The sequence below is a fragment of the Mytilus californianus genome, unplaced genomic scaffold (assembly GCF_021869535.1).
Source record: "Mytilus californianus isolate M0D057914Y unplaced genomic scaffold, xbMytCali1.0.p SCAF_25, whole genome shotgun sequence".
Lineage (NCBI taxonomy): Eukaryota > Metazoa > Mollusca > Bivalvia > Mytilida > Mytilidae > Mytilus > Mytilus californianus.
The window spans coordinates 3,204,043-3,220,583 of record NW_026262674.1 but is presented as its reverse complement, the minus strand read 5'-3'; the positions used below and the strand labels follow the sequence as shown (position 1 = coordinate 3,220,583).

The window sequence follows — 16,541 nt, the reverse complement described above, 5'->3', positions numbered from 1 at the left end:
TAAATATATATAATTTGAAATAGGTGTGACTACTTTAAGCTTACAAATTTCGTAGTGATTGCAGAGGCAGAAAGGTTTGTTCTCCTAAAGTCACCAACTCATTTCCAGTTAAACGTCTAAAATATAGTATTAGTATTCATACTTAATCTAGATAGTTTAATTAGAACATTACCCCTTCCTAATCCTAAATTGAAGTGTTCAGCAAGAAAGGTTAAGATAAATTCAGTAAAAATGGTATTTAAGGTGGTACCTAACACTACAGGGAGATAACTCTGTAAAAATCAGCTAAACGTTTTAATTACGTTGTATTGTTAAGGAAATATTAAGCTTCTCAAGGATCAAAATTAGTGTTTGTCAAACTGCTATATAACCAACGAAATTTTTCTGATAAAGTGGTTGGTTCAAATTTTTTGAAATTTTTATATTTTTGTCAAAGGGTCAAAGTAAACATTTTGTCAAAATTTTATGAAAATTAAACGAGCCAAATTAATATTAGTCAAGGTGTTGGGTACCACCTTAAATGGTCAACAAATTAAATAATGTAATGGAGTTGTAAGTCTTGGCAATATTCTTAAGGATGTTCGCTCCTCTGTTTAAAAATAACAAGCTTTTCAAATGACTGTTATAAATTGATAGTATATGAATAACAGAAATTAAACAGCAAAAAAAATAATGATAGGTCCGTGACCTTGTTTTCGAGATATAATCAATTGGCGGGAAATGATTCTCTCTAGATTTTTCATACATTTAACATTGGCACCTTTTGTCTTTCAAAAACTATGAAAAAAATAACAAGGATTTTATAAAATTTTCATAAATGGCTAGTCAAACTACATGTATTAAAATTATTAACAGAAAAGTAGGGATTAGCGGGAGATTTTTTTTATTGGCAGTACTTGGATAAAACTAGAAGATTCCGAATATCTGACAAAAAAGGTCAAACGAAAGAGTAGCGAACATCCTTAAAATACAAAGGCAAATTAGTACATATTCAGTAAAAAGTATAACAAAAATTCCGAACTCCATAATTGGAATAGGTATCTAACATATATTTCAATTTTCCATAAAATCCAAGTAAAAAAAAAGATGTTTTTCAAAATTTGTGATTTTTTAACAAACACTCAATTTTCCCATAATAGATTTGATAATTTTCACCAACCAATTTCCTATTTCTCAGACTTCATTTATCCAGGAAAGTTAAAGGGTTATACACATATACTGTATATATCAATACATTGAACCATTCAAAATTAATACACAATAACTAAAAATAGTAGCATATTTCAATACATACAATATTTCTAATTTTTCCATATTTGAGAATGCAGTTTCATCTATTGTCGCCAAGTTATTGTCGAAAAAGTACCTGGAAATATACAAATTTAAGCAACAACGCTGGTCACATTACAGTTGAATCAATAGGAAACAAAAAAGCAGTTTGTATTTCAATAATATTCTATAAATGCTTTAGAGACCGTGCACAGTGACATACATTTATAACACACGGTAACACACACTCTATGCGGTATGTTGACAAGTGACATTGTACTTAAACTCTTAGTATTTTTCTTTTCCCGAATGTGACCTACCAAATTAGACTTATTGCCGGGTTTGTACTAACATGAGCAAAACGATGGGTGCCACATGTGGAGCAGGATCTGCTTACCCTTCCGGAGCACCTGAGATCACCCCCAGTTTTTGGTGGGGTTCGTGTTGCTCAGTCTTTAGTTTTCTATGTTGTGTCATCTGTACTATCATTTGTCTGTTCGTCTTTTTATTTTTGGCCATGGCGCTGTCAGTTTGTTTTCGATCTGTGAGTTTGACTGTCCCTCTGGTATCTTTCGCCCCTCTTTTAGTAAAGGTCTTTAATGCACTCACCAAACATATCAATATTTTATACACCAAATCAGGAATATGACAGTTGTTTTCCATTTGTTTGATGTGTTTGAGCTTTTGATTTTCGTCAATTGATAGAGAATTTCCCTTTTTGAATTTTTCTTGGAGTTCGGTATTTTTGTTATTTTACTTTTGTCTGCTTACAAGGAAGCTATTAAACATAGAGTTCCAAGTGGTGAAGTTGAAATCATCCCTTCGAAACTTTTACGGACGCCATCAAAAGTTGGTTGACAGTTATAGAATATCTGTTCCACAAATGATGACGGACATGTTCCAATTGTCGAAACCACAATCCCGTCCTCTTTTCCTCGAATGTGACTCACCGAATTAGATTTATCACCGGGTTTGTACTTACATGAGCAACACGACGAGTGTCTCATGTGGAGCAGGATCTGCTTACCCTTCCGCAGCACCTGAGATCACCTGAGATCACCCCCGGTTTTTGTGGGGTACGTGTTTAGTTTTGTATTTTGTGTTTTGTGTACTATTTGTCTATTCCTAAACAATATATTCCGCCTCTTCTAAAAAAAGACGAGACGAAAGTTTTAAGAAATTTGATTTTCAAACGTTTCTTTAACATGTTTAACCTCGCCACATTCTGTATGCGCTTGTCCGAAGTCATAAACCTTTTTTTTGATTTTTTTTTCATCTTAAAACATCTCCATTGCACTTTTCTTTGCAGTTATGACAAATTACTCGACTTACAGTAGTTGGCTGAGTATCCAGTACTAGAACTCTATGAACATTGACCTTAACCTTTTTTTAAAGAACCGTTATCAGTTGTCTGCTGAATTCTGATTGACTGTTCTCGCAAACAGCTTAACTTCAATTGACTATTGTAGGTGGTATGTCTTGGAATTTTCATAAGTAAGTTAATACCTGTAGTTCAGTGGTTGACGTTGGTTCATGTCTATCATATTTGTTTTTTTTGTAAATTATTTTGTTATAAATTAGGCCATTAGTTTTCTAAATTGAATAGTTTCATATTTGTAATGTCGGGGCCTTTTGTAGCTGACTATACTCTATGGGTTTTTCTCATTTTTGAAGGCTGTACGGTTGTCTATAATTGCTTACATCCACTTCATTTGAACTTTGGTTGATAGCTGTCTCATTGTCAATCATACCACATCTCCTTATTTCTAATTTTGAGAAGCTCTGCACATATCTTTATATTTTTTTTTATATCAGATTCTATGTATTTTATGTCAGTTTATATAATGCAGATACCTGATTGATGATGTCATTTGGACTATCAAAAACTTTATCTTTTTTCGTTTTTTCAATACTATTAATTGTAGTAATGAAAAAGGATTGGAATGTCTTTATACTTTAGTTATAGTTTAAGGAGGAGAACACAAGTTTAATTCAATTTTTGGAACACACCACAATTGTTGTCGTCAAATACAACCAAGACGTTATTTGATAGAATTAAAATCAAGGTATATGTTGTCTGTTAATAAATTTCGAAATTATTAGAAACTAAGGTTTCAACTCCCTCAGGCAAAGTTGATCTAAGATGGATTTGGCTAATTTTTTTTAGGTCCTTTTTCGTAATATATCTCTTCAACTGTTTCGGTTCTTGTACATCTTTGGCTTTCAAATATTTGGCTATGAGCGTTCCTGATGAAGGTGAATCCAGAAAAGCGCTTCGGACGCATACAATTTATAACGTGTTGTTTTCATTTTTAATGATATTCCCTTTGACATTATTAATTACATAGAGTGCTAATGACCTAACGATTATATCGTATTAGGTCACTAGCACACTGTGTAACGAATGTTTCTTACCGACTATCTTAATATGTTAAATTAACGGTAGCAAGTCATTTCGTACCTTGACCATTTCGTACCTCTGCCATTTCGTAACCACAATTACCATTTCGTACCCAACATTTACCATTTCGTACCCTATGGGTCAAATGCATCTACCATTTCGTACCTCATATACTAAATACATGTTTACTATTTCGTATTATATATTTGTAAAAATTCTCATTTTTGTCAAGATATAAAACATTTTGAGATGAGTCTAATTTTTCTTAAATATAACATAAAAAAAATCCAGCCGTAGAAATTTTATAAATACCCATGATTGTTTTAACTAAGCAGCACTTGAAAACTTTAATAGTTTAATTACACTTTGTCTGTTTAGATAATTTCTCCTTAATGAATTTTTCAACTCTATAAATATGAGGTTAATTAACCAACAAAGGAATAATTATCTGCAATTGTTTTTATAGTTATTAACATACAAATCTTCCATTAAGTACGAAATGGCATACATACAAATCTTCCACGAGGTACGAAATGGTATACATATAAATCTTCCATAAGGTAAGAAATGGCACACATAAATGAGACAGTTTTAACCAAGAAATCAAAAACATAAATCTTCCATGAGGTACGAAATGGCATACATATAAATCTTCCATGAGGTACGAAATGGCATACATATAAACTTCCATGAGGTACGAAATGGTATACATATAAATTTTCCATGAGGTACGAAATGGTATACATGTTAATATCCCATGAGGTACGAAATGGTCAAGGTACGAAATGGTCAGGGTACGAAATGGTTTTTTCTAGGGTACAAAATGGGGGGTACGAAATGGTTAGGGTACGAAATGACTATAATTCGAATTAACCTATTCAAGTGCTCAAGTCTATAATATTAAGAAACTATTTCCATTGGTCTATACAAAAACAAATACCAACAATAACAATTTGTTTACTTTTAATATGTTTTCTGCATCTATTTGCAATCGTTTATCATCAATTTCTTTTTTTTTGTCTGGGCGAAACGTTTCAGATTTTTCTTCAACGCTATGTACTTTGTATAAAGGGACGTAACACCACTACTAACCGTGTATTTAAATAAAACACGCCCACTGACTAAATATTAAATATACATGATCTTCACGTGTTTGCTTTTAAACAATGCAATTCCTAGAAGTGTATAGGAGGTAAGATAAACACACTTACAGAGTCTCCAAACTGATCAGATACTGGAACGTAGGTGTTTCAATTGACGTTAACTTGTTGTTTTCTAATCGCCTGAAACATTGTATTCAATATGATATATATATATTTCTTTGCAATTCAAACTTTGAATAGGGTTTGTGACAAGAAATTCAAATCAATAGAATAAAAAAACATACTTCAAAGTATATACAAAATACATTTTAGGATATGTGCCAATGAGACAACGTTAACAACCCTATAGTTTATATCAACGTGTTAATCTCTCGACTTAAGTTTCAATAACTGTTTATATTGACAACGTATTTGTGACATTTTGAGGACGTGTTTTTAAACAAACAATCGGCATTCCAAAGTCAACCAAAAGTGTTCCACTTCCTGCTGACTTTTATTTATCTGGGATATATAGAATAATGGTATTTTTGTTTCTGATACTGACTGAATCAGCAAGATAACCAAGCGAGCCCGCATGGGCGAGCTGATATTCAAGCTGATGAAGTCAGTATCAAAAAATTAAATGCCATTATTCTTTTTATCGGCAATTTGTCTTATCTGTATGTTTTTTTCCTTACGAATATAAAGAAAAATGAAATAGTTTGTAAAACTACTTTTACGCGTACAAAACGTTGGGATAGTTGTTCGGTTGTAGAAATGTAGTCGCGTGCATTTCATTGATAAAATGACGCGGATGGACTTGAGCACGTTACGTTCCTGCACTGATACATGACGTCATTGCCTAATATTTTTTAGTATCAAGTCCTGTCCATTATTTTAAAAATATCAGGCAGTAAGATCAAAGGGAAAATGTACAAATTGCTGTTAAACAGATATATTTCTGTATGTAGGTAAAACTATCTAGTTTTCTTTATTTCATGATGTCTGAAACATATTCCTGTCAAATTTTAAAGATATTTCAATGAAAACCAAAATATTGATATCAATATAAAAATGAGAAGATGTGCATGATGTGGTATGATTGCCAATCAGACAATTATCAACCAGAGTTAAGATACAGTGTTAGATACCAATTGAAGGCCTTCAACCATAAGATAAACCCATACCGTTCAGACGGCTATAAAAGGCCCCGACATGATAAATGTGAAACAATTCAAAAAAGATAACTAAGAGCCCAATTTATAACAAAACAATTTACGAAAAACAAATATGATAAATACAAACAAATAACAATCACGGAACTATAGGCTCCCGATTCGAATTTATCAGATAATTTTACATATCTTATCATCAAATGTTAACTTCAGTTGCTGATGTTAAATTGCATTGAAGTATAGGGCGATTTAGAAACTTTTAAAGCTTTCTATTACAGCTTTCATGATAATAGCAATATAAAAAACGCAAAAAATGGCAAAAATCGTCATTTTGACCAATAACTGCATCATATAGAATTCCAGCATACTAAAACATAGGTTATGTTTTTGTACGTCTCTTATAACTTTCTAGATTTAAACCAAAAAAACATATGCTAACCTCGTTCTATTTTTAACAATAGCGGTCATGCTTGCTAATGAATCAAATCACTGGATACACTCAAGATGCTCTTAGGAACAAATCAGTGGTGTTAGAGGTATTAAGAATAATTTACGACGACACCATAAGCTGGACACTAAGATCTGACTTGGACAATTGGGCCAGGTGATCTTTAAAATGACTTGAATACTTCTGTTATGTTTTATCAAAGGATATAACAAATACACATAATTATCCATTTGTTTATTCCCACGCTTGTAAAATTTAAAGTATTTTTTGTGATTTGATTTTGTAAGGCCTTTTAGTTGCTAAATTTCACTACAAGATTGATAAAGAAAATAGCGAAACTGAAATACAATACTCAAAATGTAATTGAAACACTACTGTTCGAATTTGAAATATCATTTAAATTTCTTCACATACTGTGAATTTATTTATTTTCGTGGATACTATTTTTTGTGGCTTGAGAAAAAAATTAGTTTTCTTGGATATTTGATTTCGTGGTTTAGCCAAAGTCTCCATACAGACCATTAAACAAATTTGTACTTTGTTGGACATTTAAAATCGCGATTGATTTAAACCCAAGAAATCCACGCAAATTGGTATACAACGAATAATAATGAATATGAAAATAAAGTATTTTAGTATCTCCTCTTGTGGAATTTGTGGGAGGTCATTGAACATTTTACTTCCAAGTTAAATATCTAAAAAAGCCATAGAAATCAATACTTACAGGATTCGCAATTTGACTAAACTCTCAAAAGATCTCTTGTGAATTGATGTTATACGGTTATTTTCTAATCGCCTGAAAAAAAAGCAATAAGTCTTACGTTATTTAAGTTTAATTTATTAGTTGTAATTGGCTTTGAACTAAATTTCAGTAACCGCGAGTACTCGTATTTCAATGCTTTGTGTCTTTTTTTTTATGTTAGTTGTGTTTGTGTCTCGTATCGATCATTTGAGTTAAGCCAATGGCATCTGATTTCTACAGTTTATTCTTGTGTTGTTCTGTAATACCACTCCCCTGTTATGGGAAGGGTTGAGAGCTCACAAACATGTTTAACCCCCGTCACATTTTTTTATTTGCCTATCAAGAGCTTGTAGTTCAGTAGTTGTCGTTGGTTCATGTCTGCCATATTTGTTCTTCGTTAATTGTTTTGTTATAAATTTGGCCGTTAGTTTCTACAATTGAATTGTTTCACATCTCTCATGTCGAGGCCTTTTATGGCCGACTATCCGGTATGGGGTTTTCTCATTGTTGAAAGCCATACCCTTGCATATAATTGCTTCAATCCACCACGTTTGTGGATAGCTGTTTCATTGTCAATCATACCACATCTCCTTTTTTATATATTTTTATTTATAATGGAAAATATGACAGTTACAGATAGCAAAATCTTGTCCTATCATACAAAGAGAAAAAACAATTATGCTATCTTTGTTCAGGCAATTAGTTACATGTTGTATATGATAGAAAAACAAAGAATATGCAGTATCCATCCATGACACAAAATCAGTACATACACAGCAAAACACACAAAAAGCAAATTAACACCGCTTTTATTGCTATTCTTAATCTCAAAGTCACAGTGAGGTCTTCAACTCGGAGCCAAAAATAAAAAAAAAAAACTCTCACCTCACTGCAAGTTTTAGAAGGCCCCTAGCACCAATTCTTTGCAAAATGATTTGGATAGACTTTGTAAGGTGTATCTCCACCAAATCGGGCCCGGTCAAAAAATAACATACTAGAAAGAAGTACATATTTAAACACAAAGTAGTTCCTACACATAAATGTAAATATAAAACTATGTAGATTATATTAAAAGCTGTGTACTACTGCAGAACTTACAGAGTTTCCAGATTTACACAACTCTTGAAGGCAAACTGGTCAATGACTGTTAATTTGTTACCATTCAAGCACCTGAAATTGGATGGATATCATTCAAAGCAACACTGTACGGTATTTGTAACAACATTATAGAATTAGCATATTTTCATTTTAGAATACGTTAGTTGACTTCATCAAAGGTTGCAGCTGTCCACTGCGGTTGATCTGTTTATGGTTCCGACGCTCTGGGACATTTGGGAAATTTTGCTTTTGGTCTTCTAAAGGAAGTTATTCTGAAAACATGTGAAGTCAATTTCCATATAACACGTTTTACATTTTTTCTAACTACATAATGATAACAAATAGATCTAGAGGAGCCAAGGAGTATGTATTGGTGACCTGTTATATTCACATAAAAATGTTGAAATAAAGGAAAAATATTTCTGTTGATTGGAATTTTGGCAATAATCTTGTCCTGCTAATCATTTTTGCTGTTCAAAATTTCAGTCTATCTATTAAACTGATCAAACTAAAAGGATTTCAGTGAAGATTTTGACTATTTGCCTTATTTGAAGATGTTGTTTTTCTAATCTATATGCGTATTAAAGTTTTTCTCTATCAAAATATACTCGAGATTTTATCAAAAACAAAAAAATGTGTAAAAATGTCCATTGAAAATTACTCATTTAAAGAGGTTTTCTGCTATGTCTACTTAATGGTAGATATTATCTTAATGATAAGTTTTGCTGTTTCTATACAAATTTTCAATACAGCAAGAAAAACAACAAAAATGGGATAGAAATCATTGAAGGCAATAACTAAAATAAGGACTCAACTTTGTCTTTTGATTTATATGTAGATCTCATTTTATTGTTCATTCAATTTTGCTGTAAACAGTTTCTCTTTATCTACTTTACAATTGTTAACAGTATCTCACTATCTACTATATAGTTTCCTGTTAACAGTTTCTCTATATCTACTATATAATTTACTATTAACAGCTTCTCTCTTTCTACTATATAGTTTCCTGTTATAGTCCATTTGACTTCTATGTATTTGCACAAAATGTTCTTAAAAATCCATTTTTTTCAAATCTTTATTTTCTTCATTGATATATGTTAATATATGATATATACGAAATCAATCCACGCAAAGTTGTTGCGTGATATTTGAAAAAATTGACTTAATTCAAGCGATTAAAGTCCCGCATTTAAGTCTTGAACGGAAAAGAAGAAAATGAAAAAAAAAAAAAAAGATTAAAAGGGAGCTTTCTTTTATCATTCTTAACAACAATGTAGAGTTTTGAGGAAATCAATCCAGGTATAGTGGAGTTAGTATAGTGGAGTTAGTGCATGATATGTGAAAATGTGCCTTAATTATAATGGTTAAATTCCCGTAACTCTGGAACGGCATAGCAATACAACTTCATAATCGAAAAAGAGCATTGTTCCGTCAATCCTAATGGTGTATTAAAAAAAGCATGAGAACTGGTTTAAGCAAATTTGATTTATCGTACAAAGTGTTGACGGACTGAAGGACGGACATTGGTATACCATAATACGACCCGTCTTGGACGGTGTATAAAAATGAGACATAAAATATAACAACTCAATAAAGGAAGGTGCAAAAACTAAATAGGTTACTAAACTTCGTCTGAAGTTTTAAACAATTGTCTTAAAAACACAATCTGGTACAATCTTTTGGAGTTTTCCTACCAAATGACTCAGTTGACAAGTCTGAAAATGGGAAAATTCATCAAACAATTCAAAAAAATCTAATGTATAATTGAATATGTTGTTATTGAAATAATGTAGTTATTCTATAATTCTCCACTTCAAAATTCGCTTGATTGATTGTTAGTTGCTTAACGTCCTGTGGAAATTATTTCATGCATGTTCAGATCGATTCAATATTCGACCATTAACATTTCTACATTTAAGGATGTTTGCTACTCTGTTTTAAAATAACAAATTTTTAAAAGACTGTTATAAATTGATAGTATATAAATAAAGGAACTATAAAAGCAGAAAAAATGAAGGGTCCGTGTGCTTGTTTTCGAGATATAAGCCATTGAAAATTTGGTGGGAAATGATTCTCTCTAGACTTTTCATACATTTAACATTGGCACTCTTTAAAAAAATATGAAAAAATAACAAGGATTTTATAGCATTTTAAATAAGGGCTTTTTAAACTATATGTAATAAAATTATGAAAAGAAAAGTAGGGGTTAGCGGGGAAATTTGTTTATGGCAGTACATGGATAAAACCAGAGGATTCCGAAAATCTGACAAAAATTCAAAAACAAGAGGAGTGAACATCCTTAAAAACAATAAATTTAACTAACTTGAGTCTAGAAATATGTAACCAATTAACAACATAAGGAGAAAACATAAATTTAGGCGCCAGTAGCTTATATAGATTACCGATGTTTAAATCTCATAAATAATTATGGAAGATACAAATAGCAATTTAAACTGAGGTAGTCACATAAACTCCAAATGGGGCGAGACTGGATCGTTGACACGATAAAAAGTAACATCACAAAATTACTGAACTCCGAGGAAAATTAAAAAAGGAAAGTCCCTAATCAAATGACAAAATCAAAAGCTCAAACACATCAAAAGAATGGATAACAACTGTCATATTCCTGACCTGGTACTGTAGAAAATGGGGGATTGAACCTGGTTTTATAGCTAGCTAAACCTCTTACTTGTATGACAGTCGCATCAAATTCCATTATATTGACAACGATGTGTGATTAAAACAAACAGACACAATAGGTAAAAATGTCAAAAATAGGGATACAGCAGTCAGCATTGTGTTATCACCTAAATCACTATAAATGTTTCCTGCTTTGCATGCATGAAACAATAATCATCACAATTGATTTGTATGAAAAAAGTTACCTACTGTTTACAGTTTATCAATAATGGCAAGTGCTTTGAGTTCACTTGGTAACTGGTTTTAATACTAGGGGTGATCCCAGGTGCTCCGAAAGGGTAAGCAGATCCTGCTCCACATGTGGTACCCGTCGTATTACTCATTTAAGTACAACCCGGTGATATGTCTAATTCGGTATGTTACATACGGGGGATGGGGGCGAGATTTTAGTGAGCCTCCTCATGGGGTTTTTGATTATGTGATTACTTGGCCGTTTTTTAAAGTGATTATTTGATTACCAGACAAAATATTTCATGATTATTTGATTATTTGATAATCTAGGACTGTATTTTTGATTATTTGATTATCTTGTTTAAAAAAATTATTAATGATTCTGTGATTATATTGGCAAAAATTTGTGATTATGTGATTAATTGGACACCCCCATCAGGGACCTCTGTAGTTACGATAATTGGAACATATCTGACTTCAACTGTGAAACAGATATTCCATAATGTTCAATCAACTCGTGATGGCGTCCGTAAAATTTACGAAGTGATGATTTCAACTTCACCACTTGGAACTCCTGGTTTAATAGCTTCCTTGTGAGCAGCAATCCTCTTTCAAGGAAATCATGATAGGAAACACAAGCCCTAGAATACACAATTAGGAAGCTGAAATCATCTCTTTTGTCGTAAAGTTTTGTTTTCAACCGACCCTCATTGTCAATTTCTATATGTAAGTCAAGATATGAGGGAGACTAAACTGTATCTGTTGTATCCTTTATCTCAAATTCGATGGGATAGATGCGTTCAACATAGTCACCAAATTTTGAATTATTTAATGAGAGAACATCATCTATATACAAAATGTGAAGTTTAAGGATACTGCTAACTTCTTTTCTTTCTTCCAAAGAATTCCCTGTATGAAGTCAGCCTCATATGAATTTAAGGTTCATCATCAACTTTTGGCTAATATGACCGTATTTACACCACAAATTTTACTCTGAGTACAGACAAACCTGTGCACCTGAAAAAGTTTTAAAGCATGGCAGGAACTAGATAATTAAATTTTAAATGCATTTTATGTTTCAGAAAATTATAAACTTTTCTGCATTTTGCTATTCATTTTTTTTCATTCCTGCAGAAGGTGCCAAAATATACTAAGTTGAGATAGAGGTTTGAGAAGCTCCCCTCATATCATAAATGTTGTGAGTAGTATTGATTTAAATTGGACAATAGATGAACAATAGACATTTGCAAACAATAGATAATTTAGACTGTGTAACTGAGTTGACCGTACCAAATGAAACTCATGTGTTTGTTTATTTTGCTATCTTCTGCAGAAAAAATCCAGGTAAGTTTTTCAAACTCTGACCCAAAGACTAGATATAACTTTTATGTATCTAGGTCCTGCCATGCCTTAAAACTTTTCAAGATGTCTGTACTCATAGTAGATTTTGTGGTGTAAACACGGCCATATTTTTCAATTCGTTTTGATGAACCATAAGACAGTAAGTAAAAAGTTATTACAAAATTCAAAAAGGGGACGTCCATAAAAAAAAATGAGAAAATCAAACGCTATTAATCAACAGACCAAGTGAAAAACAACTGCCATATTCCTAACTTAGTACAGACAGTCCGACGAAAATGGTGTGTTAAACCTAGTTTAATAGCTAGCTAAACCTCACATTTGTATGACAGTTGTACATAGTTCCGTTATATTGACAAAGTAGGTGAGCAACAAAGACACACATTATATGTTATAATTTGATAATCATTGGCATCCAGCAGTCTTGTAACAAATACCATAGCTAATGGTACAACAAAGACTATATAAAATGTAAATATGAAAGAATTGAATACATACAGTACTTGCAATGTTGTCAGATTTTGAAGGCCACTAGTTGAAGTAAGAAAATTGTTATCAAACCGTCTACAACAGAAAAGATCATTATTAATTGATATAAGAACCTAAAACGTGTGTAAAATAAACATAAGTATAACATCAATTTATTGGGTTCTATTAGCCTGTTGTTCAGTGGTTGTCGTTTGTTGGTGTGGTTCATAGGTGTTTCTCGTTTGTCGTTTTGTATATAGATTAGACCGTTGGTTTTCCTGTTTGAATGGTTTTACACTAGTCATTTTGGGGCCCTTTATAGTTTGCTGTTCGTAGTGAGCCAATGCTATAATAGTTAACTTTTTATACATTGTGACTTGGATGGAGAGTTGTCTCATTGGCACTCATACCACATCTTTTATTTATATTGGTTTCTAATTGGCGTTTAGGGCCTTACAAAATGCATTTATATGGACAGAACATTTTTTGCATAGAGTAAATTTCACTTTAAAAAAGCCCGACGTGAATGAAACGCAAATTTCCCAGTTCCCAGTTCAGTACGTAGTTATCACAGAAAACTTTCACCTGATTTCATTGGTTAGCAGCCAAGAAAACTATGATTAAAAGAATGTAAACAATAGTGCACTGTAACACACCAAATAGTTTGACAACTGTTAGGGAAAAGTTTAATGAACAATGGTATCGTATGGAAAATAAAATTAAAATGAACACCGCTCTATCAGCCCAATTATTTTTTAAGTGCTCAATGATTCTGTGTTGATTATTTCTCAAGGTCACGATCCAGTAAACTTCGGCAACAAACCAGAAAGTTAATTATCAGCTTTGTGATAACAATCACTGAATGAAATATTTTTCTCGATTATACGTTATAGATTTACGTGCATAGAGGACATAGTTTAATATATATGCATGTATTTGTTCAATAAATTTCTTAACATTATAATTCCAAGAAATTCGTTACATATGACATTAACATGAGGGCAATAATAACTAATCGAAAAATAAAATGTTTTGGCCATGTTTGATCACGATAAATGGGAATGTTGACTATTTTATATGTCTCCGTGTGTGTCTTTGTTTTCCGTGTTTTCCGTGTTGAACTTTTGATTTTTCTCTTTTAAATTATCCCAATAGACTATTTTCATATTACCGACTTTTGACTCCGGATTATATAACTTGTCGACTGGTTACCTTGGACATCATGGTACTCGGTCAAGTAAGAGCAGTCAAAATAAGTAAAATCAAACATATAATCGGTGTAATTTGAGGGGAAAGTTTACTGTTTTCCGATGATTTTGTAGTGAAAAAAAAATATTAACCAGGTAATTTTCCCCCAAAATTGTACCGATTGAAAGGTTGGTTTTACTTCTTTAGCTTGCTCTTACCTGACTTGGTACCATGATGTCCAAGGTAACCAGTCGACAAATTATATAATCCGGAGTCAAAAGTCGGTAATATGAAAATAGTCTATTGGCACAAGTTTGTCTGTTCTTTGCCAAGAAAATCTTTAAGTATTTCGCAATATGGTTTGGATAATTTGCATGTACTCGTTAATTAAAAAGAACTACTGAATGTCTCTGGCAATAGATATCTATGTCTTGATTGAATCTTTGGTTTTGTTTTGTATTGTTTGTGTGGACTATCGTTTGGTTTTTTATATGTTTTCTCGATGTTGGCAACACTTTTTTAATTGTGCTTTGTACAAATTTACCAGCGAGGACTGAGGTCTTTATATATATACAGAATCAGGAGGAATCCTCGAAGAAAATATATATTTATCAGAACTGACAATCAAATCTACATGAAATGTATTTGTATAGGATCTTGTCAGATAATCAGAATACAAATTATTTTCAAACTCATAATACATCATTCCGCAAAAGAACCTACTAATCACGGCTTAATTCAGATAATGTTACAATGATAATTACATATGTGTGTGATTTGTGTCGGGTTTTTTTCTTTTTTTAATCCTGGTATCTATGATGAGTTTATTTACAACCACTGGGTCGATGCCACTACTGGTGGAGGTTTCCTCTCCGATTGCATAACCAGCCTAGTAGTCAGCACTTCTGTGTTGACATGGATTATCATGGATATGGTCATAATTAGAAATTAACTGTTTACAAAACTTTGAATTTGACGAAAAACTAATGATTTTCTACCCAGGAATAGACTACCTTAGCTGTATTTGGCAAAACATTTCGGAATTTGGGTCTTAAATTCTCTTCAACTTCGATCTTTATTTGGCCAATTTAACCTTTTTGATTCGAGCGTCACTGATGAGTCTTTTGTAAACAACATGTTAATCCAGTGATGAGTTTATGTATTTTAGTTGTAGCATAAAGATATGTTTAACTGCTAATGTCTCAATACCTATGGAACAATACAAACATTGTGTATTGAAAATACCTCATCATAAATTGTTTAACTGCTTATAATTTAATTCTGGATGTAACACGTCTTCTGATGGGCGTAAAGTGTTTTGTCTATCAGCTCATAGACATAATTTTGTCATGTGACCGTGACGTCATCAACGTTTTTATCATGATTTACTCCTTTTTAAAATTTTAAAATCATAAGAAATGACTAATATTTTTTCTGTCTATTCGAAATAACCTAAAAAACGTGGTGCACACTTTTATATAACCCGCTACGCGAGTTATTCAGTGTGCACCACATTTTTATGTTATTTCTTCATAGACAAAACAAATATTACAGTCATTCCTTAAATGTCTCAATATGCATGGAAAACAATACAAACTTTGTGTATTGAAAATACCTCATCATAAATTTGTATCTTATCCTTTTGAATAATGTAACATTATAACAATCAAGATCAACTGAAAAACAGAGTAATAATCTTACAAGATTCTCAAACTCGATAGATCGTAAAACGCAGATTCAGCCATTCTGGAAATTCGATTGTTATCTAGGCGTCTGTAACAAGAAAATGAAGAAAAACAACTATGTATAGTTAAAACTTGGAACAATAATTACTAACATTGTTGTACTTGAACAATGATAATTTGATTTAAAAGTACATAAAATCATGCCCATTTCCATACTTACCCTTCCGGAGCATTGTTTAAAATTACTTTTAAATGGGTAATAAACAAACAAAGTAGAAACTAAGAGAATTGTTTATTTTCTTTTTTATGTTAAACATTTCTGCCGGTTACTTTCATCAACATATCATAGTAACAAGTTCTTATTAATACTCAAACATATGCATAAAAAGCTCACACACTATATAACACAGAAAATCACTCGATTAACAGAAGCTGTTGGGTGAGTGGTCTAGGTCGCTAAACACGATATAGGAGGAGTCAACACAATAAGGAGGAGTCAACACAATATAGGAGGAGTCAACAAAATATAGGGGGAGTCAACAGAGTATAGGAGTCAACAGAGAATAGGAGTCAACATATTATAGGAGGATCCAACATAGAAAAGGAGGAGTTAACACAGTATAGGAGTCAGCACAATATAGGAGGAGTCAACATAATATAGGCGGAGTCAACACAATATAGGAGTCAACACAGTATAGGAGTAAACGCAGTATAGGAGGAGTCAACACAATATAGGAGGAGTCAACACAATATTG

The 16,541-nt window shown here is 32.2% G+C and overlaps 1 protein-coding gene across 1 annotated transcript in view; it reads right to left on the bottom strand.

Annotated features, from left to right (window-relative positions):
- LOC127732553 (leucine-rich repeat transmembrane neuronal protein 4-like) overlaps window positions 1-15,868 on the bottom strand; it is a 29,270-nt gene extending 13,402 nt beyond the window's left edge. The window contains exons 1-7 of the mRNA XM_052241602.1: window positions 15,803-15,868; window positions 12,944-13,009; window positions 8,216-8,287; window positions 7,100-7,171; window positions 4,882-4,953; window positions 1,295-1,366; window positions 45-116 (exon numbers count right to left, since the gene is read on the bottom strand). Coding sequence (XP_052097562.1) covers window positions 45-116; window positions 1,295-1,366; window positions 4,882-4,953; window positions 7,100-7,171; window positions 8,216-8,287; window positions 12,944-13,009; window positions 15,803-15,846 — 470 coding nt within the window. The 5' untranslated portion in view covers window positions 15,847-15,868. The remainder of the gene's footprint in view (window positions 1-44; window positions 117-1,294; window positions 1,367-4,881; window positions 4,954-7,099; window positions 7,172-8,215; window positions 8,288-12,943; window positions 13,010-15,802) is intronic.
- Between the last annotated feature and the right edge of the window lie 673 nt (window positions 15,869-16,541).